General features: G+C 38.2%; 1 protein-coding gene across 2 annotated transcripts in view; it reads left to right on the top strand.

Moving 5' to 3' along the window:
* Nucleotides 1-5,140: 5,140 nt before the first annotated feature.
* The window catches only part of IMPG1 (interphotoreceptor matrix proteoglycan 1), a 439,262-nt gene continuing 418,941 nt past the window's right edge, over nt 5,141-25,461 (top strand). Inside the window, exon 1 of one of the 2 annotated variants that reach the window (XM_073626835.1) lies at nt 5,141-5,611. In XM_073626835.1, coding sequence (XP_073482936.1) covers nt 5,545-5,611 — 67 coding nt within the window. In that variant the 5' untranslated portion in view covers nt 5,141-5,544. The remainder of the gene's footprint in view (nt 5,612-25,461) is intronic. The other variant, XM_073626834.1, reaches the window with a different exon arrangement.

Below are 25,461 nucleotides of genomic sequence, written 5' to 3'. Positions count from 1 at the left end.
CCCATCCTCCATTCCACTGATGAACAATCTTTATATTCAATATAACTCACCAGAGGCTGATCCCCGCATCCTGCTACTGGACATTGTAGCCTGTATATGTCAGCCACCAAAGCCTCACATAGGTAAATGAGAGCCCAGTCCTAGGCTGTAAGGACTTCAAGTTATTTCTGGACTGCCACACACAATATTTGATTATAGTGCAGTTCTGGGAAAACCTTACCTGCTTAATTGCATCAACATTTAACCAGCAGCCAGATGTATACTCTGCTTCTGGCATAATTTAAATCTGGGACTGCCTTGAAAATGTGAAAGTGATAAAAGAAGTTATGCAACATTTACTATTATTATTTTCCAATCCCTGAAGTTATAATTGTGACTGGTTGAATGGATGCATGCGCAGCTGCGATCCCTTTTTTAATTAAAACATTGTCTTTTTAATGTTTGCTTTGGATGGTTTACACCGGAATTGCTGTTGTTTTTCATATTCATGGTGCTTTTTCTATAATAAAATGTATTGAATTCAACCGTAGTGTCCCGCAGTTGTGGCCTTCTTGGAAGGTTTTCCTCCCCTTTTTTCATATGCGTTTTTTGGTCACGTGGACTGCCCCATGTGGTAATTGCTGCATGGTGAAAGGTTGATAATACACCTATATAAGTGAGCTACACTGGTAACAGTTAATAGTGGTAGATCCAAGCATTGCAAATATTTTTTAACTGCCCTTTTAAACTTGCATTCACCCCCCTCTCTTTCAAAATGTAAAACCCACATAAAACTAAAACCCTGCTTTTTAGTGTTTTCAATGTCTTCATTTTAAAGAATAGTGAAGAAATAGGCAAGATCTTTTAATTTTTAGCCCACAAATTAATATTTTCAGGCTATGTAATTGTTTATGGCAGCAGCGCTCTCTCAGATTAATTAAATGTGACCTATAATTAAATCAAACAACACTGGGAAAGGCACCGTCTCTAGATAATTCTCTGTTGACCAGAGCGAGTGTTTATGATTAATAGTTTCCACTATCTTTATATCAAAGTTGGTAGGAAAGTAGAGAGAGAATAAGAAAGCAACGTTTAGAATGAATTTATCTTGGGAGAGAATAATCATTTTAAATTATTCATGACTTTAAAGATTGCCTGGAACATGTGAGCGCCCCGCTGAAGCCTTTTCATAGGCTTTTGTGACTAATAATGCCTCCAAATAGTTTCTAGATTTTGCTATATTACAAGAAAAAACATGATAGCACACAATACAATTGTAATGCCCCATGCAGTGAAGAAAAATGTTAAATACAAGATTCATGGAATGGAGGTACAATATCTTTTTGGTTTGAACATGAAGAGAAACTCAAATCTTATAGTGTGTTGCTTTCAGCCTTGTATTCATATGTAATTCAAAACTGAAATTTCTGTGGCACATAAGCATTGTTACTAAACCCAGCACAGTAAAAATCAGTCTGTATATGCAGTAAAGCATGCCTGTTATATCCATTATGGAACCTAAAGGGCTAATCCTCCATATTGTGTAAAAAACCTGTTTGATCCTGTTTTCTCTGATCCCCCCCCCCCTTCTTCCACAGTCCCCGATCCATCTCCTGATAGAACAGAGCTTTGGAGGCACTCTGCACATGTTCAGTTTGGTGTGTATTGCTAGAGTTTTTTTTTCTTGGGAGGATGTATGTGACAGACAGAGGGACAGGGATCATGCAGCCTCATAGGACAGTCAGAGGAGAATGAAAACTCCTCCTACAAGGTTTAACTAGACGCTGATAGAAGTCACAAGACTGCAATATACTGCTGATGAAAAAGGGGGCAGGCAGGGGACAAAAAAAACAGCAACCAAAAAAATAGGGGTATACAGCACTGTATACAGCACTAAATGTTATGCAATGCTGTGTTAAACACTGCACCACACTAACACTACATTCACACTACACTGACACTACACTATACTCACACTATACTGACAGACTATACTCTTACTATACTGACACACTATACTGTCACTACACTGTACTTACGCTACACTATACGTACACTACACTAACACTGCACTGACACACTACACTGACACTACACTATACTCACACTATACTCAGACTACACTAACACTACACTGACACTCTACACTCAGAGTCACAATAACACACTAACTCACTAGTAGCAAACAGAACCCTGCTCTATCTATCTCCACTCCAACAACACACTGCAAAAGGTTCCTGTGGGAAAGAACCTTTTATAGTGTGGGGTGGGACTACGAGCACTGAGCCATGATTGGGCAAAGTCATCATGGCTCTGAAAGTGCTCTGTGACCTGATTGACCAGACCAGCGGTCAGGCGCATTGCTTCATCCAACTAGGGCTTTAGAATGCACTATGCAGCTCTAGTCGTTAGTGGCATCAGTGTTTTAGCCAGGAATCAGCAGCAAAGCTGGCCAGATCTGAATTACTACACTTAGAGACCAAACCATATATATATGTATATATATATATATATATATATATATATATATATATATATATATATATATTAAAGTGAATTTATTCATAATAAAACAAAAGACATTCAAACAGCTAACATAAAGATATTAGTGAACAATTAACCAAATTACAAAATACCTGACCTCCCAATTATAATACGATATATATACCATATACTATATACAAAATGAGGAATGCAGGTCAAAGAAAATATCAAAGATGTAAGGAAGGGGGAACCAGCAATGGGGTTATGTACAAGGGGAACAGAAATAAGGCAGCAGAGTACAGGGTGCAGGGCAAGACCAAGATCAGGAGCAGGATAAATGGCAAGCAGCATCTGACTTAGCACAGCAAAGGAAAACACTGACACAAAGGGGGAGATTTACTAAAACCGATGTACACCGAATCTGATGCAGCTGGGCATAGTAATCAATCAACTCCTAGCTTCAGCTTGTTCACTTTTATACTTTTATAATAAAACCTGGAAGCTTGTAGGTTACTATGCTCAGCTGCACCAGACTCTGTGTGCACCAGTTTTAGTAAATCCCCCTCAAAGTGTACTAGCAGAGCAGAAACTAAATCCCCTTCCAGTAACCAGCATCAGGGGAAGACTGATTACTAGAAACTGCTGGCTGCTGGGAGACACCTGCTGGTGGATACTGAAACTTCTACTTTCTCTTTCTTTGGGAAGCACAGTGCCACCAGCAGGTGACCCAAGTCCTGGCAGAGAGCATGTGAGTAATTAAAAAAAGTTGGGACACCTGTAGGAATTGTTATCATAAACTTTCAAGGCTTAATTTACTTATGCCCAGTACACATGATGAGATTATCGGACGAAGGATCGTCCATTTATTTTTTTTTGCATGCTAATCTAAGATCGAATCTGATGAGTTTACTAAAGTCACGAAAAATCTCGTAGGTCAGAATAAAAATTCGGAAGTGATGTCATGTGTTGTAATGCACTTATATCGCATTTTCGAACAACAGCTGTACTGAGTAAACAGAAATTGTACGATCTGGTATCATCCGAAAAGATTTTCGTGCATGTCCGATCCAATAATATCGGATGAACTGTCCTGATCGGCTCTCTAAAGCTCTGTACTAACTATCAGATTATCATATGATCGCTTCCAAATCAGCATTTTTCGTACGATTTTCTGATCGTGTGTCGGGCTTTACATGGCTGCAGAACAACTGTGAGTTTTTAACCCATTACATCTTTCCTGAAAAAAGTATGACTCTGAAATGTATATTATTTTTCAGCTTTTGTTAACCTAAACTTTTTTTTTTAACCTCTAGCAATTTACTGCTTATCTTTGTACCATTTCAGGTTATTCACTGGACTTGAACTGTTTACATTTCAGTAAAAACTGGAAAAACAGGGGGTGTTCTGAAACTTTTGACCAGTAGTGGTATATTAGTAATTTATGTATCTGTTAAAATCATAAATGTATATGTAATAAAGTATGTATGTTTATAAATTTTTTGTAATCCTTTTTACAGAAGAACTAAGAGAGAATGTGGAAATATTGAGTAAGGCCCCTTTCACACTTTTGCGACTTGAAAGTCGCGCGATTTTGCTGTGATTTTTACACGATTTTGACATGACTTGAAGCAATGCCTGTGTAACCTTGAGGTCTGCGGACCTCAAGTTGCATCAAAGCTGGACCAAAGTAGTGCAGGGACTCCTTTGAAGTTGCTGCCGATTTGAAGTCACACAGATATGAATGGTACTCATTGGAAATCATGGGGTATAAATTGTCATGAGACTTTGCATTCCCAAGTCCCAGGACAAGTCGCACAAGTGTGAAAAGGGGCCTTACACAGGGCTATGAACATAGCACATAAAACTTTCAGATAAGAGGATAAAGCAAAGACTTCACACTTTTAACTGTAGTAGGGAGAAGTGAGGTCAGAACCCTGGCTATGTTGTTGGGTAGGCGCGTTTTGATGTCAAGAGTAATTTAAAAGAATAACACGTCTTTTGGCAAGTAAAACAGTTCACAGAGAATCCAAGGTGGAGACTGTGCCTTGATTCTCCAGACATGAAAATGCCTCTAAAGGTATGCAGCTATAATAATTTATAATTTTTCCTTATTTTGTAGTCATGTGATTAAACACCTCAATTAATTAATTACTCTCAAAAGCAGCAAAAGTCTAGCCTTTGAAGATATTGTTAAACTTTCTTTTTTTTTTCTTTTTTTTTTTTTATAATAGTTTCATTTATATTATACTTAACAAGACACATTTATTTGATCACTTGGATGGCCTGAAGTCCAGTTGTAGATTCTAAATGACTAAAATATACTATACACATAACACAGATGAACAATACCTGTAGGTATCTGAATTAAAGTTAACTTATTGACCCCTGCTGTGTTACATCATAAGCCAATTCACAGAAATACATTTTTAAATAAAATGTTGTTTACCTAAAGACTCCTAAACCTTATTACCGACAACACAGGGTTGTTAAACCTGATTACATTTTCTCAAATTAGATTTAATCTAAGTAGTTAAGCAACATAAGTTCTTGGTTAGGGCAACCTGTCATCTCTGGGAATAGACATGGAGTTAATACTTTACTGTAATCATATTCTGATATAATGTCATTAGGGAATATTATTCTGCCATGGTCATTCACTTAGACAACTGTACATCCTGTTTGGAGAAATTGACAGAGGGTACATGAAAGCTTAGTGTGGCCTTTAACCATTAACTTGTGTTTTTTGATTACGAATAACACATGTCAGTGCAGCAGGTTAATTAGATGCAGACAACCCTTCCAGCTGTCCCACAAGGAGGATTATGTCTGAGTAGTAGATAAATAGATTATGCAAGACACACACTATTTTGTAAAGTTGTCACTCTAGCTGCTATTACAACTGAACAATTAAAGAAGAACCACCACAAAGACTTTAACAATTCATAAATTGGCATGACAAACCATATTTCCAGTCACCGTTTTTTTATGCAACTATAGAGACAGGCAGCATTCATTTTTAATTGCAAGACTGGAAGACATTTTCACCTACGCATAAATAATTCACAGCATCCAAAACCCAAAATGAACTGTAGGACTGGATTATTTTTTGTCATTATCTTTATATGTGTCCAGGATCATAACAGCAAAGGTAAGTGACTGTACCCAACCGTATCAGCTGGAGATATTATGTGATTTGCTTTGTTATTTTTAGCCATATTACATTTTAATATTAAAATTGTTGAAATGTACAATTACAGTTGTGATACACTTGGCTAGTATTAATCATCTGCTATATATATTTATACTATGGTCACAAAAATAACTGCACTAGTTTGTCAAAATGTATTATTTTCTCTGAGACAGGCCCCATAATATATCTCGTACTGTAGTTAAAATGTCAAATACTAAAGATTTATATTATAAGTGACTTGGTAATGTTTTGCCAGGTCAACAACCTTGTGTTTTTGCCAACTTGCAATTAGGTTCAATATTTTTTTGTTTTATTTCCTTTCATTCCCTCTGAATTTGTTTAAAGACAAATACATTTTTATGAACCAGAAAACTGTTTCTGAAGATATACGCATTGTTTTAAAAGGTTACATTATGTATTAAGGTTAATTTAATAAAGGCAAATAGGCTGCTTACTTTGCAAGGGAATTTTCAGTTAGCTTGGCGAATGTGATGAAAATTCACGTAGCAAAGTATTCCCAATCATGTGCAAGGAAGTTAAAAAAAAAACAAACACTATTTTTGCCTGCACAAGACTGGATGAAGGAAGTTAGTAGATGAAAATTCCCTTACAAAGTGAAAGCCTATTTGCATTTAATTAACCAACCCCATTAACCCAGAAAGACATATATAGCACATAGGATGTACTTTTAATGCAGCATTTATTGGTTTCATTTTTATAAAACATCATCTAGATCTTATTTTAATCTTGACCCTCTTGGATGATCAAGTGCCAGCTAAAAAATACTGTTATCTTTCAACATGCTAAAGCTAATTATGACTTACAAACTACAGTTAAATTGTAAAATTAAAAGATTTCCTTCCTAAAATAAAAAAAACATGTTATAATTACCTGCTCTGTGCAATTGTATTGCACAGAGTAACCCTGAACCTCCTCTTCTGGAGTCCCCTGCCAGAAATCTAGGCACTTCAACTTCTGTGTGTGCCGCTTCCTATGGTGGCACACCTGGGGGCTTGCTCCCTAGCTGGGCTGTTTGTATCCATTGACACACACCGCACACCTCAGCCCTGCCCCCGACCCTCCTCACTAGATTTGACTAACAGTGGCAGGAGCCAATCCTGTGAGAGAGCGGAGAGAGGTGAGAAGACCTGAAAACAAGCACATCTCTGGATTCATACAGGACTCAGGTAAGTACCGGTATTTAGGATAGGAGGGGGAGAAACAGGATTGATACAGGACTCTGGTAAGTATTTAGGATAGGAGGGGGAGAAACAGGAATTTATTGTTTTTTTTTACTGTAGCCTCCCTGGCGGTATGATTATGTCAGATTTTTGCGTCACAAAGCCGTACAATTATTTGCATAGAAATTTGGCGTTTTATATTGTAGGCCTGTAATTCTTAGCAAAAACACACTTAAATCTGTCCACCAAGAGTCTGGTAGATATCCCGGGTATGATGAAGTTTGAAACACAAAATCATAAATTATAATATAGTAAATAAAAATAAATAATTATAAAACATAATAATATAATAATAAAATTAATTTCCCCACGATTCACTATCATTCAATTCTGCAAGTGTTCTAATTTACTATCGCTATTTTCTAGCTGGTCTTCACTTTTGACGTAAAGGGACATTTTTTGGTTGCTATGGACAATCTCAAGTTTCCAGGCAGAAAGAACAGTACATATAATATAAAACTTCATGCAGGGCACTGGACAAAGCACTGGGGACAAAAGGGATGTGAAATGATTTCATACAGTAATGTAATCTGTAAGATTACAGTGTACTGTATGTATTATGATTTTTCACTTTTTTGAATTTGCCTCCGGGCTCCACCCTCGTGGGTCGCGACGCTCACAGGGAACGGAGCCCGACACACAGAGGCATTGGGCGGAGGACAAAGCCCGCAGACACAGCGGGGGGACATCGCAGGATTCTGGGGACAAGGTAAGTACACCGCACCAGAATCCTGCAATGCAATCCCGAGTGTGGCTAATGGTGCTGAAATTTGACCCCGAGCCACAATCGGGAAAACCGCCAGGGAGGTTAATGCATAGTATGCATTATGGTAAAAAACCTTATGACTTTAGCACCACTTTAAGTAATATAAATCATATATTATGTAACTGTCAGTGTTATAAATAAGCTACTTTTTATTACAGTACAAGGGTGTGAGGACTAGGGATGAGCTTTGGGTTCAGACTGAACCTGAATTTGGTCTGAATTTTGCCTTTTCATGATTGGTAAATAGCCAAGCTAAATGCGCCCACTGAACCTCTGCTGCAGCAGGAAGTGATACATTTAGTAGTGGTATTACTACCATCACTATGGTCTCATGCACACGGGAAATTTTATTAACTCCCCCAGAAGCCAGCAGCGTTTTTGCAGAAAAAATGCCGGACGCATGTAAAACTATCTGCAGCTTTTACAAGCTTTGCGGAGCTTTTACAGGCATCAAGCTCTTGGGCGTCAATTCATTAAAAAAAAAAAATAGTTTATTCTGGCCATTGAAATTAATTAATGCTCAAGCATTAGTGTTTAGCAGCTTTTAACAGCTTCTAGCAGCTTTTAGCAGCGTCAAAGCATTTTTTTCTGCCCAAACTCTGCTGCTCCTGGATGCACTGGCAGTAGGGTTTTGTACTGCCTCTAAATGCTCCTGCCACTAAACTCTGCTAAAAGCCTGTATGCATGGACACCTAGGCTAACACGGAGGGGCATGTTAGAGGCAGGAAAAAATAAATAAATACCAGACGCCCCTAGAAGCAGCTGTAAAAACGTCCAGTGTGCATGAGGCCTAAAAAACAAGAAGCTTAAATCGGGCTTTAAAGTAAAATCATCATGAGAAAAAAATGAAATGGGGGTACATTTTCTGACATCTGCCTAAAAATGCTACCAGCTGTTATATTCCACTGGCATCTGTGCTTTTGAGATGAATTACCTGGAAAAAAATGCAGATCATAAAAGTAATTGAAAAGTTATCATCTGAATCAGAAGCAAAAAGTCCTACAGCAAGAGGGTCAGTGTGACAGCCAGGCAACTTCAAATTTCAGTGTTTCTCATATGGCAGTTTCCTTTAATATTCTGCTGATCTGACAGACAAATGTGAATTCCACTGATTTATTTAGTTGTGCAATCCCTGAGGTTTAAAGTCATATGGTGATATACAGACTTTTTTTTGCAAATGTTGATATTCTACACAATTTTGAGTGGAGAATGGAGTAGATTTATGATAAGCTTTTAACCATTTTTGCTTAGCGATTATTAAAACAACTTTTGCTATGTTTTGCTATGTTCAACTTTTGTAAAGTACATTCTTTGCCTTTGCTGGATTTATTGAAAGTATATAATTTTATTTTATTTTTTTTTCTTGTACTCGCAAAAGGAGGGTCCTGATAAAATTTTTGAATGACTGAGAGCGATTCAGTGATTCTGGACTTTGGAGTATAGTACCACGTCTTTCCTTTTTGTTTTTGTTGTATACAAGCATTGACTATTGTACTACTACCTACACAAAGCAAAAGGAGTCCTGTGTGCTACCTTTAAAGGAAAGATGCAGACTGCTTGTTGATGCCACTGATTGTGTATTTGCCACAAACCAACCAAAAAAATAAACAAGAAAGAGCAGCGCAAAGCACCATATGATAAACCAAATGTCATAAAGCAACAAATGTAAATAATAATATACTGATAAACACTGGGGTAGATTTACTAAAACTGCAAAATGTAAAATCTGGTGTAGCTGTGCATGGTAGCCAATCAGCTTCTAACTTCAGCCTATTCAATTGACCTTTGGCAATAAAACCTGGACGCTGATTTGTTTCTTTGCAGAGCTGCACCAGATTTTTTACTCTCCATTTTTAGTAAATAACCCCCTGTGTAAATGTCAATGCATGCATAATAACCATAAAAAAAAGAGAAAAACAACATAGAGAAAGCTCATAAAAAACCCAGTGAAATTAACTGAAAATTAGGTAAAACTTAAGAAATAATTCAGAGATCCATTATTGTGTCATCATAAGGAGAGGGTCCCACCACCATTCACCACCATTCACTCTCCACTCTCACCTGCAAACTTGGACCTATTTGATATTAATAGGTCAATTGGCACCTTTTCCTTTCACTGAACATTAAATAAAGCATTGGTCCCCAGTCACTGAATAAGCAGACGCTTCAGCAATGATGCACAAGCTTCTCCCATAGGATAAGGGGCGTAACCAGGCTCAATTACTCAAGGCAAAGAGAAAACTCCACATAGAGCAATAAAGTTAAAATAAGGGTCACATTTTATTAAAAACCAAACTAAAACTACTCACAAATAGAGTGCACCAAGAAAGCAGTGCTAAACTGCAAGCGCTTAATGGCAGTCAATTGCACGTAGTTTAAAAATGCCTCAGACTCCCACCCAACGCTGTATCCTGGCCTAGGCCGACAAGGCCTAAGCCTAGGGCAGCACGTTGCAGGGGGGCAGCACGGAAAGAGTGCTTGCGCTGTTTATTTTTTACAATCCCTGTCCCATAGCCAAAAAGGAAGTGGGAGGAAATCTATGCAAATTAAGGGAATCTATTGCCCCCCCTATTGCCCCCCCCCCACCAGGCCCTCAGAACTAGTGTCCCCACTCGAAAATGTCAGGGCAGGTCTCAAACAGCAAGGGGTGTGGCCTTGACAGGAAGGGGTGGGTCATATTTAATTAAGCGGGTGCACGTGTTTAGTCAGGCCTAGGGCAACACAAAACCTAAATACACTACTGCTCCCACCTCCATACACCAGTTCGATAGTCAGGCTTCCTGGATAGGGCAATGTCATCACTATGCTCCGGCCCTTGACACATTTTGCCATGCCCACATGGCTGCTTTAGAAGGGAAAGAATGAAGCCACGTGGGCATGGCAAAATGCGTCAAGGGACAGAGCACAGTGACACCATTGCGCTATCTAGGGAGGACTTTCTCTATGGATTTTTCTCTTTTTTCTTTATAGACTTTATGCATGCATTGACATATAAAATGCGTTTATGATTCATTTTGGTATACTGAGTTATATTTTGGGTTTATAACGTATTTATCCAATTCATGTGCTGTTATATACATGTCTTATTGATTTGGGCTATTAATACACAGTCTAATGGTATATTATAATTTACTTGCGTTGTTTTATGGCATTTGATATGTCATATAATATGAAGGATGTGTTGTTGCATTTATATCTGTATAAGCAGCATGCTAACATTTTTATATTCAGAACTACTTTTCAAATGTACAGACCACTAAAAAGGGAAAAAATGGCTTAATGTTTTCTAAATTACAAAAATCTATACACTAGTATCCTGAAAGTATTCTCTGTTCTCTAACATCCTCTGTGCCCCTTTGTCCCAACAGCCTCTTTTTGATTTTAGCCAAGTTGCCCAGAGGTAGACAGAAAACGGAAACAGAATAAGGATATTACCGTTTTTACATATAGCTATCCCCTTCAGCCTGCAGCCTTGGGTACAAGTCCATGAGTCTTTATTGTAAATATAGACTAGCTTGCTTGCTGATCTCCTCCACCGCCCCAGATAGTATTGACCCTGAATGTATTCTGCCTGCTCTGAACTTTGATTTGAATTGGAAGTGAAACTATGTTTTTGTTCAACTCTGTTTGCTTGACTATCCATTCTTCTGACTCTTTTTGAGAAATGCAGGTTGGGCAATATATCTGCCCATCATCACATGATTCATATGAGTACTTGAACTTGCTGGTATTAGTAGCAGTGGCACTGAATGGTTTTCAGCCTTCCACATAAAAGAATAAAGTGATCAGGACCAACAAAGGAAGCTTTGCAGCATCTTTAAAAATCTCTATTTGTGTTTACAAGCATCTCTGAATGTATTAGGTGCTTGTTATCATGCACACGAGTTCCTGAAATGGCCCGTTAATCACAAGCAAGGAACTACATAACTCTGGAGAATTACTTGCTTTTATAAACAAGGTCATGCTGCTGACTTTGTCAGTTTAATATGTTGTGGTTTGGTTATCAGTGTTATATAAAATTCACATTGGGCACAGCCACAATAAATAGTCAAATTGGCTGTACCCATTAGAGAACAAGTGCCAAAGTATAAGAGCATATAGTGACTGCAGGGGACCCCTTGTTGGCAGTCCTATCTAATGTGTGATGCTCTACTTGGAAATTTGCCCCTGGAAACAATTTATAAGGACCCATGGAAAGAGAACCTCTAGGTCAATTTCTGTAATTATTCATTTATCCTATTTTCCTAAATTACAAATTTAAAATGCATTAGTCATATTTCAAAATACAAACCTGGCCAACTATTTTAAAGATTGCCTGACTAATGCCAAGTTTGATTTGGTTTGATTTGGACTAATTGTTATGTATAGAGCTAGCTCTAGATTGGTGTTCCAACATTAGAAATCTTTTTAGTAAAGCCATTTCATCAGTATTTTAATTGAAAGATTTTTGCTTTTAATTGGAGAGACAATTATACACACATGTCATGAGCATTTTACATTTTAATGAGTAACTTTTCAAAAATACAAATAAAAATAAAACACTTAATGTACTTTGTGGTGTCCTCTCCTCAGTTCTGAAAGGTTGCTATTTATAGTTTTCTGAGTAAAATGTATCTCATTAAGGGGATCCTTGTCAGCGTCTATATATCTTTGTCAGCTGCTATATCCACTTGAGATATACATATTGGCTACCTACCATTGGAACAAAATATATGCATTTAGATTTCAGGGTTTACATAATATAATCAAGAATAATCTTCACCTATAAAGCAAGCAATGGAAAGTCTAACTCTTCAACCTCATCACCTATATCGGATTCATTTCTAAACAGCCCCTTTAAGAAAAGAAAAATTAGGTGCAAATGTTTGCTGAAAGTAAAGTTACATTTGCTATGTAATCTTTACATATTTCACTCATGAACAAACATATGACTTCAAACACCTTACACATGGTTATAGAAAGGAAAATTGAAAGAGATAGTGGAAACAAGAAGAGATTTGAGCAGTTTCCCTTTTTCGCAGTTTTACACTTAACAAGTTGTGATCAAGGAACAGTTCAAAGTCAGACAGATGCAAATGCCACGGTCCTCGGCAGGAGATAGCCAAACATCAGAGACACATCAAAGGCAAGTCTTGAGTTAAGTTCTTTAAGGTTTGGAAATTCACTGAAATCTATATTCCACTAACTTGAACAATATCACTCAAGTTTTAACAACTATAACTGAAAGTAGTTTCATATTATAAATAATAATCTCTGCTGTCAAGTACACTTTTAAAAGACATAGGGGGTTTATTTACTAAAGGAGTAGTGGCTGGTCACCTAGCAAAGTTTATGTTTACTCTGTAAAGTGGTTGGTAAATAAGATGAACCAGTGTTCAGTTTGAATACCCAATCATGTGATAGAACAAATTAAAGTGATATTAAAGTCTTGTTTTTTTGTTTTGTTTTTTAATAATAAACATTTTATACTTACCTGCACTGTGCAGTGGTTTTGTGCAGAGCATCCCGAATTCTCCTCTTCTCGAGTATCACGCCGACGCTCCTGGCTGATCCCTCCTGCTGAGTGCCCCCACAGCAAGCAGCTTGGGGGCACACTCCTGACCCGCAGCTCTGTGTTCATTCATACACATAGCCGTGGATTGGCCCAAGCCCCTCTGTCTCCTGATTGGCTCACTGGCTGTGATTCACAGCATCAGGAACTAATGGCTCCCGCCAAAAGCCAATGAGGAGTGCGAATTCCCGGAGAGGCCAGGCTCTAGTGGACAGCGGTGGATCGAGAGGGGGCTCAGGTAAGTATTAGTGGGGTTCTGGAGGCTGCTGCAAACAATTTTTTTTTTTTTTACCTTCACATTTTACCTTCATGCACCACTTAAAGTGGTTGTAAAGGCACAAGGTTTTTTACCTTCATGCATAGAATGCATGAAGGTAAAAAACCTTGTGCCTTTACAACCACTTTGAGTTTTTTTTTCCCCATTTACCTTGGACATGATTGGACACCTAAATTGAACAAATGCCCTCCTTCATCTTATTTGTTAATATTACTTTAGCAAAGTGGACATATATCTTGCTAGGTGAACAGCCACTACTCATTTGGTAAATTAACCCCAATGTGTAATATTTTAAAATTTAGTAACCATATTCAGATCTCTGTTTATATATTAAAGAAAACCTCCAGGTAAATAAAGTAAGTCATCAATGTGTGTGGCAAATGTGTGCTTGCTGAGGTAAAGGAGAGGGCGGTGGAATTTTTGCACATGCCTTTGTTAATATCTCTAGAAATGTTAGCAAATGTCTGGCAGAACTAATGTACATGCGGATTCACTGGTCTGGCTGTAAACACCGCCAGAAATGGTAAGGGGTCAGTAGTTGGTTTTATAGACAGCTGAAATATGGTGCAATTTTATCTGAAGTATATGCACCATATTTCTGTTGTAGATCAGTATTGGCTTGCTCGACTAATTCCATGCCATTCCAGCAATTATGGGGAAATGTAAGAAAGCATTTAAAATATAGATTACACAAATTTTATTTACTTGAGAAGGTAACAATATCATGAGTTAAAGCCCAGCTGTAGCCAAATTTATTTTAATTTTATTTTGGATAGAGCAGGGAGGGGTTAGCACTTCTGTCTCGTCTTTCTTGCCAGGTACCTATCTGGCAAATTTCCACTCTCTTCCTGTCAGGAGAGGAAGTGATGAAAAATCAATCCAACATGGACAAAGACCACTTCTAAAACTTCTTGGAATTATGGTAGTTTCCTCCATTTGTCCATTTGTTTTTGAAGACATGGACAGCAAGGGAGGGAGACTATGCCCAATGAGGGATCACACACAGAAATATGATCCAGGCAATAATTTTTTTCTCCCCTTTAGCCAAAATGAAAAAAATTTATCTAAAGTGAGTAAATAAATAAGATTTACATTGGAAACATTGTCTGGCATTATGCTGTATTTTCATGCACTACATTGCATTTTACTATGTTGCAAAATGTAAGGACAACAAAAAATACATTGTTTTCAGCAAAATCTGTTTGCACTAATTTGTGCAATTTTTGTTGTGTTAACAAGTTTTTCCTTGTCAAAAGAAGTTTATTGAGTATACAATGTTATAAAGATACATAAAGTAAGTTTACAAGGATCTATAAAGTAAGCTCATTGTTTTACAGTAGGGTTTATATAGGTAAATATCATGAAATTTCAAATATTAAACATTGGGTTCACGTAAACCTAAATTAAAGATATATATCATTTACTTAGTTACTTTTGTAGGTATTTAAATGATTTATACCTACTATACATATTGTTTACAAGTAGAGTGTATATAGGTCAAATAAATTCTGATAATGAGCTTTAATCGTAAGGTGGAGAAAAGGAAAGAGAAAGAAGAAAAAGGGTTGAAAGGAAGAGGTATGGTCCACAAGGTTGTCCCGCTCGTCAGTTTATTATTCTTTTTAGTTCTCTTTGAAGCCTTAGAATGGGTGTCTCTGTAAGTCATTTAATCTGTTACCATGGCAACAGGACAGAGTCATTGAAATTTGACAGGAACTGTTGTTTTATCCAAGGATGCCAAAGTTTTTCAAATTTTGGAATTTGATTTTGATCGATGGCTACCATCTTAGCATGGGACATTGTATTATTCATTCTGTGAATTGTTTCTGCTAGTACCAATGTTGGAGATTTCCATGCCTTGGCCACTGTTTGTTTTGCAGCCGTTATTAGTTGGATCATAAGTTTGAATTGAGAGAGTGTTAACCATTCCGGTTTTAGATTAAGTAAAGTTAAATATGGATCTGGTTGTATTATTTTTTTAAATATTTTAGATGCAATCACGAAGACTTCCTTCCAGAAGGTTTGGATTACTGGGCACGTCCACCATATGTGTAAATATGTGCCTATTTCTGGGCATCCTCGAAAACAAAGAGTTGAGGTATTAGGTGAATATTTTGCCACTCTAGCGGGTACAAGGTACCAGCGAGTTAGGACTTTATAATTTGTCTCCAGTGCTAAGATGTTGGGTGAAGATGACTTAGATGTGAGCCATATATTAGACCAGTCCGTGTCTTCTAAAGTTCGTCCCAGGTCCTCCTCCCACCTCTGAACGTAAGAGGGTCTATTAAGATTTGCTACTCCATATAATTGATTATAAAGTGATGACATTGTACCTTTAGCAAATGGATCTTTTGTACAGATTGATTCAAAAATGGATAATTGGGATAATGGTGTATCCCCCTTTAGGAATGGTGTATAGAAATTTTTGATTTGGAGATATCTAAATATCTCAGAGTTTGGTAGATCATATTTTTCTCTAAGCGATGGGAATGAAAGGAATGATTTAGATACTATGAAGTCATTTATAGATTTCTGATAAAAGAAAGGAGAGGATTGTGTGGAGATTGTAACTGATATTTGGTTTTTAGTTTATCCCAGAGAGATAAGAAGTGTTTAGTTATGGGATTATGAATTTTAAAGCGGTCTTTAGGATCAAGCCATAATAAATTTGATATTAATAGAGGGTCATTTTCTGAAGCCTCTATAAATACCCATATTGGGATTTCCTGTTTTGCATGGTATTTGGTCAGACTGGCCAAATGTGCTGCTCTGTAGTAGTTAGTAAAATTAGGGTATCCCAGGCCTCCTTTATTTTTGGGAAGATGTAGTGTGTGTATAGGTATACGTGGTTTAGAAGAGCCCCATATAAACGAAGTTGCTCTTTTTTGTACTATTCTCAAAAAATAGGAAGGAATTGGAATAGGGAGGACTCTGAATAGATAAAGCAATTTGGGTAGAATAGTCATTTTGATTGCATTAATTTTCCCTATCCAGGATAAAGGAAGCTGCGACCATTGTTTTATTAGATTTGTGATCTGTCTTAATACAGGAGGATAATTGGTTGAGAATAAGTCAGAATGAGATGCTGTTAAATGAATTCCAAGATATGGGATTGATTTTTCTGCCCATGTGAATGGGAGTGCTGCCCTAGTCGGGATCAATTCCATGTTTGTGAGTGAAATATTAAGCACTAGGCATTTCTTAGGATTAATCATAAGGCCGGATAGGGCTGCAAATCCATCAAGAGCTGGTATTAAGTTAGGACCAGAGACCTGTGGTGATGATAGAAAAAGTAATATATCGTCTGCAAATATACATAATTTGTGTGTAATACCTCCTACTTCAATGCCAGTTATAGTTTGGTTTGTTCTGATGTATTGGGCCATGGGTTCGAGTATAAGGGCAAATAATAAGGGAGATAATGGGCAACCCTGTCGGGTACCTCTTTCGATATTAAAGGCTTCAGATTTGTATCCAGCATATTTTATATAGGCTTTGGGTTTATTATATAATGCTTTGATCCATGTTAAAAAGTGGGGTCCAAAACCCCATTTTTGTAATGAATATTGCATATATTGCCAGGATACTGTGTCAAATGCCCTCTTAATATCGAGAGATAGAAAACATAAAGGGATTTTCCGTTTTTTAGCAATATGTGCCAATAACACTGCCCTGCGTATATTATCGCCTGCCTGTCTATTTGGCATGAAGCCTACTTGATCTCTATGTATTAATTTTCCTATAATGCTATTGAGGCGTTTTGCTAATAATTTAATATCGAGGTTTAACAGAGAGATAGGCCGATAATTCACACAGGAAGTATCATCAGAAAGGGGTTTTGGGATCATACAAACAATTGCCATTAGTGTTTCTTGCCGAAAAGAATGTCCATCTAGAAGTTTGTTAAAAGTTTCAGTGAGAATGGGAGAGAGTATTTCTGAGAATGTTTTATAGTATAAAGCCGAGTAGCCGTCTGAGCCTGGTCTTTTGTTAAGTTTTAGGTCTTTTATGGCGTTAGCAACTTCATCTATAGTTATAGGCTCATCCAAACTGCTTTTTTGATTCTGAGATAACTCAGGTAAGGTTATTTTTGAGAAGAAGGATTCAGCCTCTGTAGGATTAAATTCATTGTTTGTCTTGTATAAAGTTGCGAGATGTGAGTGAAATTTATGGACTATTTTAACTGGATTACAAGTGTAAACATTTTTTTATAATTTCAAACGTATTGGTTTGAAAGATTTGTTAGTTGAATTTAATGCCCGAGCCAAATATGTACCTGGTTTGTTTGTATTCATGTAGAAATTGTGTTTGGAGCGTTTGAGGGATTTATCAACTGACTCAGTGAGAAATAGATCGTATTCCAATCTAGATTTTTCCAGATGAGATTTTGTACTCTGAGATGGATTATCTTGAAATGATATGTAGGCTGCATTAAAATTGAGTTCTAGTTTTTTTGCTAGATTTTTGCGTTCCCGTTTAAATAGTGCCATTTGTCTTTGTATTGTACCACGCAAGACAGGCTTATGAGCTTCCCACAGTGTTATTGGGGAGATGTCTGTTGTATTATTAATTGATATGTATTCCTTTAAAGCTTGTTCAATGGCCATCTGATGTAGTGGGTGTTTGAGCATTATGTCCGGTAAGTACCACGTTGGGTCATGCGCTTTTGGTATGGCTGAGGCTATAGTAGTGTATACTGCATTATGGTCAGACCACGGAATCGGAATTATATCTGATGCAATAATTTCTGGTATCATTCCTATTGTTAGAAAAATATGATCTATTCTGGTGAAGGTTTGATGAGGGTGCGAGAAATAAGTGAATTTCTTTTTCATTGGGTTACTTTCTCTCCATGAATCTACCAGATTGTATTTGGAAAGAAGTTGAGAAAAAGGTAATCTAGAGGTTATTTTGGATGGTGTAAATGGTGATTTATCTAGAAATGGGAGGAGGACCTGGTTCGAATCCCCACACATTATCACTGTTCCTATTTTGTGTGTATTAATCACTTGTAATATATGTGAGAGGAATGGTGTAGGTTGTTTGTTAGGAGCGTAGTAGGAAATCACCGTGATTGCTGTATCCATTATATAACCCATGAGTATCAGGTATCTACCTTCTGGGTCTTTAATTTCTGATGATAAGGTGAATGGTGTGGATCGGTGAAATGCAATTAGAGTTCCCCTTTGCTTGGTACAGGCAGAAGCCGTGTAAATTTGTTGATAAAAAGGAGAAATATATTTTGGAGTAGAATCTTTGGTGAAGTGTGTTTCTTGGAGGCATACTATGTGAGCCTTCTTGTTATGGAAAGTACGGAAGGCTTTGGTCCTTTTTTGAGGGACATTTATTCCCTGAACATTCAGGGAAAGTATATTCAGTGGTGCCATGGCAATAGATCAAATAGTTTTGACTTACTTTTTGTTATGCAGAGCTGACTGCGCAGATCAACCTGTGTGGACTGAAGAGATGAATAGATAGAAAAGAAACCAGTGAATTCTGGAGTAAAGAGTAAACAAAAAACATATGAGATTAGATGATACATTGTATAAATTATTTTTTGCAAGTAATCACAATTTACCCGTGAAAGAGAATAAATATCTCTCTCAGGGGAATAAGTGCCTTCGTCACACTCCCACATAATATGGTTGGGAGAATGAGGAGGGCTAATGGGGGTACATGGATCTTCCGCTTACAAGAGAGAAGTGCTATGTCAAAAGACATCAAAATGATGTTTCATTAATTGGAGTGCAGAATATAGTTTTTGTTGAAATTATTTATTCCAGGGTGGTTGTATATGGTTAGTCTTGCCCTAGGCTAAATAATTCAGTTAGAAAGGTACTGTTAATAACTTTGGTATTGATGAAGATAGTTTGAATTATTTTGGGATTTTAACCCTTTTAGAGTAAACAATTACATATTTTATTCATATGTAACTGTTTAGATATGTTAACTCATAAAATTGAGGTTGTATTGCTTCAGATTAGAATAAACAAAAACATAATTCTAGGGACTAGTTAGGTAATAATATATTTGTTTTAAGAAAAGAAAGAAAAAGCTTCCATTACTTCTGGATTATTGAACATATTTGTCCTAAAAAGTAATAAATCTATTGTTATTACCTGATAATATATAACTGAACAAGAATTTCCTTATTTCACTTATATATTCTAAGGCTATATGAATCAGAATTAATAAGAAATATAACTGGAATGTAACATGATCCCACACAGTGTGTGACTATCAGAATGCAGTTACATTCAGTTATAAATATAGGTTTTTTATAGAGAACCATCTCTTAGTATAATAAATGAAGAGATATCAGGAATTAGGATGTCAGTCCATTGAATCTTCTTGGTCCATGGATGATGTGGCATAACGGCCTCTTTTGTGAGAATGATGATTCCCATTTTGTTCTGAAATTTTCTGGGTGCTGCCTGAAGGTGAAGATGACGCCATTCTTCTGCGTGTGGGAGTGTTGCTGCTTGTGGGTTCTGTCAGATTTAATTTTAAAAGGGTTTGTTGTAGTTCATCTGCTGATCTGCTTCTGTAAATTGTACCTTGGTAGTTAAATCTGACTGAAAAGGGGAAGCCCCATTGATACATAATGTTGTGGCGTTGCAGTTCCATTAGTTGGGGTTTCATGGATCGTCTTTTAGTAATAGTAAGTTGGGATAGGTCAGCAAAAATTTGATAATTGTGTCCTTGAAAATTAAGTTCCTTTTTTTCTCTTGCAGCAATTAGTATTTGTTCTTTCGTTCTGTAATAATGAAATTTTGTGATTATATCACATGGGGGTCCATCTTTCTTTTTGGCTGTGAGGGCTCTGTGTACTCTGTCCAGTTCTAAACGTTCAATAGGGATATCTGGCTTTAGTTCTTGTAATAGAGCAGTAATAGTAGATTGCAGGTCTGTCACAGTTTCAGGTATTCCCCTTATGCGCAAGTTTGAACGTCTGGCTCTATTTTCGTAATTTTCGAGCTTAGTTTGAAGTATTAAATTATCTTTTTTTAATTGTTCCAATTCTGTTATATTTTCTTGGGTTGTAATTTCAATTTCATCCATTTTTATTTCTAAGGCTGCGGTGCGGTTTCCCAGCTCTCTTATTTCTTTGGTTAGGCTTTTTGTTATTTGGTCTGAGGTTTGTTTTAAAGCCTTATGAAGCATCTTTTCAAATTGTAATAATATTACTGGGGATACTGAGGAGGCTTGTGGAGAAGTTTGTGAGAGGATTTGTTCTGTATCTGACTCAAATGGAGAGTCTTGCTGTGACATTTTCTGTCTGTGAGAGCGCCCTGATGCTGTATATTGTGAGGTGACTGGAGCTGCTTCAGCTGCAGTGAGTGCCTGTGAGCTCTTTGTGAGGTGATTTTTATTTCTGCCACGGTTTCCTCCCAGTACCATATTTCCTGCCCAAACTTTCACAGTTTGTTCCCTGGGGCAAAAAGGTTCAAATGGATACCTTTTGAGCCTGCAGGCTCCGCTTTGTTCTTCTCTTCTCTCCTCAGCGGTGTGGAGCTCTAACAATGCATGTCTGCTCTGCTAGGCTCCGCCTCCTGCTGTTAACAAGTTTTTAACCATTCAAGTTAAGGCTCTGTGCATGATTAACTCCTTCATGTCTGCGCTATAGCCGTCATATGACGTCCTCCCCTTTGCACGCTCCCTGCGCGCCCCCTGTGGGTCGCGCACGGCACACTCCGTGATCACCGAGTCAATGAGAGTATGAGAGTAAGGGGCCAATCCTGACCCCTTACCATATGATCAGCTGTCAGCCAATGACATCTGATCACGTGATGTAAACCAGAACGGTAATTGTTTTTTTTTTTCTGCTCACGCTGATAGCGTGAGGGAAAAAAAAGCCTATCACCAGCTTCCGTGAAAGGCAAATCGGTCCTGAAGAGGAAGAGGCACATCCACATCATTTGTGCCCACCAGTGCCACCTGTCAGTGATCACCAGTGCATATCAGTGCCAAAAATCAGTACCCACCAGTGCATATCACTACCACCAATCAGTGCCACCTATCAATGCCCACCATGCCACCTATCAATGCCCGCCAGGGGTGCTAATCAGTGTCCATCAGTGCTTCATCATCAGTGCCACCCAGCAGTGCTGCCTATCAGTGTCACCTACCAGTGGCCATCACTGCTCATCACTGCCACCCATCAGTGCCCATTGCTGCCACCCATCAGTTCCACCTCTCAGTGCCACCAGTGTTGCCTCATCAGTGTTCACCAGTGCCGCCTCATTAGTGTCCACCAGTGCCGCCTCATCAGTGTCTACAATGCCACCTTATCAGTGCCCATCAGTGCAGCCTTTCAGTGCCCATCAGTGCAGCCTATCAGTGCCCATTAGTGCAGCCTCATCAGCGTACGTCAATGAAGGAGAAAAATTACCTGTTTGCAAAATTTTATAACAAAATAGAAAACGGTTTTGTTTATTTTTTTCCAAATTTTCAGTCTTATTTATAAATAATTCATCTGGGTACAGTGTTGTATGACTGCTCAATTGTCATTCAAAGTGTGACAGCGCTGAAAGCTGAAAATTGGCTTGGGAAGGAAGATGGTTTAGGTGCCCAGTAAGCACGTGGTTAAACACAAATTTTGCTGTATATGAAGCTTAGGGTCTCTTTCACACTGGTGGCCATGGGACAGTAAAAACAGGTGGATGAGCTACATTTTTACCACCTCAGGTCATTTTTACCACCTACACAGGTCATAGCTGTGATGCATTGCTTCTTAACCTGGACCTCAGAGTTAGACAGGTGGTACCACCTGTCAAACCCACCCACTGAGATCTATGAGGCTGCACCACAACCAAGAGCCAAATGCTTTGCTCACATTTGTGGTGCTGTCACACAATGTAAAATTGCAATGCAAAAATACAAAATTGTCATTCAGCAATTTAAAAATGTACTGTGGATCACTTTTCAGAGGGCAGTAAGCATTACCAACGGTGTGAAAGGGCCTTAAAGTCTTACTTATACACATTAACGTGACTAGCCTCAGGTGAAACACAGAGATGAAAAAAAAACCTAAGGTACCTGTTTATCTCCAGCCATTTGTCTGTAGATCATTTTAAAAACACAAAGATCAAAGGTTTTTTTTCTCAGCTCCAGCAGCAGGGGCTGAGATCCCAAGTTACACACTGTACAGCTCAGTGAGAAGAACTCTGAGAGATGATTGGAGGATTGACACACACCCCCCTCCACAGCAGAGTGGATATGAATCACAGGCTGTGTGCTGGAGCACCCTCCCAGTCACCTTTTTATCTCTTGGATTTGGGAAACTCTGTCAGCAGTGACTCATGCAGATAGAAGATGAACTAGACAGCAGAGAGAAATTAACCTCAGTGCTTTGGAATGAGAAGTACACACTATAGAAGATTCTACTTTGTTATTATTTCATGTCAGAGGTTTATGTGTGATATCTTTATTAAACCAAATATATAACCCGCAGTATAAATAATGATTTTAAATAAATACACAGCAGGTTGCTTAAATTTGAACCAAGCAGTTGTGCAGTAAAGATGTGACATGGATTGTGTGTGTCATTATAATGTAGAAAACCATCACTATACTGCTGTATGAGTAGTCTGCAATAAGCATGCAGTAAAAGGGTTTGTGTACATGTGCCTTTGTTTTTTTTTCTTATGACTTGAGTTTGTTAGGCAGTTTAGAAGGATTTGGTATGTAGGTGTTAAATTATTGTTTGGATTCTATGGAACAGTGTTCATTTGCATTTATTGCTCAGTTTTATCTAATGCTTTAGTTCCAAGGCTTTGCCTTGCAATTTGCAATTTGTGCATGACCTCTGATGAACAAGAACTGTATTTTAGGGGTGTCTAAATGGCCTGAAGGATCTTTGGCCTATGCCTAACCTACAGTTTAGTCTGTTTGTTCATATCCTGGATAGGTCTGTCTGACTCTGACTTACTGTATGTCTGTCTTTCATACCTTTAGGTTTATTCTTGTGAATTGTCTGTACTGCATTTGTACTTAGCTCACCTGCTTATACAAACAATATCTCACAAAATTGAGTACACACCTCACATTTTCGTAAATATTTTATTATATCTTCTCATGTTACAATACAAAGAAATGACACTTTGCTACAATGTAAAGTAGTGAGTGTACAACTTGTATAACAGTGTACATTTGCTGTCTCCTCAAAATAACTCAACACACAGCGATTAATGTCTAAACTTCTGGCAACAAAAGTGAGTACACCCAATTAGCCATTTTCCCTCTCCGGTATCATGTGACTCATTAGTGTTACAAGGTCTCAGGTGTGAATGGGGAGCAGGTGTGTTAAATTTGGTGTTATTGCTTTCACTCATTCATACTGGTCACTGGAAGTTCAACATGGCACCTCATGGCAAAGAACTCTTTGAGGATCTGAAAAAAAGAATTTCTTGCTCTACATAAAGATGACCTAGGCTATAAGAACATTGCCAAGACCCTGAAACTGAGCTGCAGCACGGTGGCCAAGACCATACAGAGGTTTAACAGGACAGGTTCCACTCAGAACAGGCCTCGCCTTGGTCGACCAAAGAAGTTGAGTGCACATGCTCAGTGTCATATACAGAGGTTGACTTTGGGAAATTGACATATGAGTACTGCCAGCATTGCTGCAGAGGTTGAAGGGGTGGGGGTCAGCATGTCAGTGCTCCGACCATACGCCGCACACTGCATCAAATTGTTCTGCACGGCTGTTGTCCCAGAAGGAAGCCTCTTCTAAAGGTGATGCACAAGAAAGCCTGCAACAGTTTGCTAAAGGCAAGCAGACTAAGGACATGGATTACTGGAACCATTTCCTGTGGTCTGATGAGACCAAGATAAACTTATTTGATTCAGATGGTGTAAAGCGTGTGTGTCGGTAACCAGGAGAGAAGTACAAATGGAGTGTCATGCTTGCTGCTGGCACTTGGGAGCTACAGTTTATTGAGGGAACCATGAATGCCAACATGTACTGTGACATACTGAAGCAGAGCATGATGCCCTCCCTTCGGAGACTGGGAAGAGATCATGATAACGACCCCAAACACACCTTCTAGATGACCACTGCCTTGCTAAAGAAGCTGAGAGTAAAGGTGATGAATTGGCCAAGTATGTCTCCAGATCTAAACTCTATCAAGCATCTGTGGGGCATCCTTAAACAGAAGGTAAAGGAGCACAAGGTCTCTAACATCCACCAGTTCCGTGATGTTGTCATGGAGGAGTGGAAGAGGACTCCAATGGCAACCTGTGACGCTCTGGTGAACTCCATGCCCAAGAGGGTTAGGGCAGTGCTGGAAAATAATGGTGGCCACACAGAATATTGACACTTTGGGACAAATTTGGACATTTTCACTTAGGGGTGTACTCACTTTTGTTGCCAGCGGTTTAGACATTAATGGCTGTGTGTTGAGTTATTTCAAAGGGACAGCAAATTCACACTGTTATGCAAGCTGTACACTCACTACTTTACATTATAGCAAAGTGTAATTTCTTCAGTGTTGTCACATGAAAAGATATAATAAAATATTTACAAAAAATGTGAGGGGTGTACTCACTTTTGTGAGATAATGTAGCTGCCAAGGCTTCAAAAAATCTTATAGGGACACCTTTTTTCTGTGTGTCCAGAAAGCCACTGTAGGCGAAGTATGTACTTTAATTAGGGGTGGGGCATTCATTTAATATGGGCACCATTCCACAAAGAAGGGTAATCATGTGCTTCCATTTGGTATCTGACAGGAATGAAATAGCTAATCATGTCCAGTCACAAGGGATCTGCTAGCAATAAAAGGGTTAACCATGTCTCTAGCCACCAGGGATTTAGGCTAGTAAGATTCCTAGTGGCTAGAGACATGATTAATCCTTTTACAGCCAGTAGATCTTCACTGGCTGTACAGTCTTGGCATCTAAGCAATAGGCTAGTAAGATGCAAAAGAACACACAGGGGGCACAAACAATCCACCCCAGTGGGTATATAATCAA

This window comes from Aquarana catesbeiana, linkage group LG04 (assembly GCF_042186555.1).
Source record: "Aquarana catesbeiana isolate 2022-GZ linkage group LG04, ASM4218655v1, whole genome shotgun sequence".
Taxonomy (NCBI): Eukaryota; Metazoa; Chordata; class Amphibia; order Anura; family Ranidae; genus Aquarana; species Aquarana catesbeiana.
This window is presented reverse-complemented; position numbering and strand designations above follow the sequence as displayed.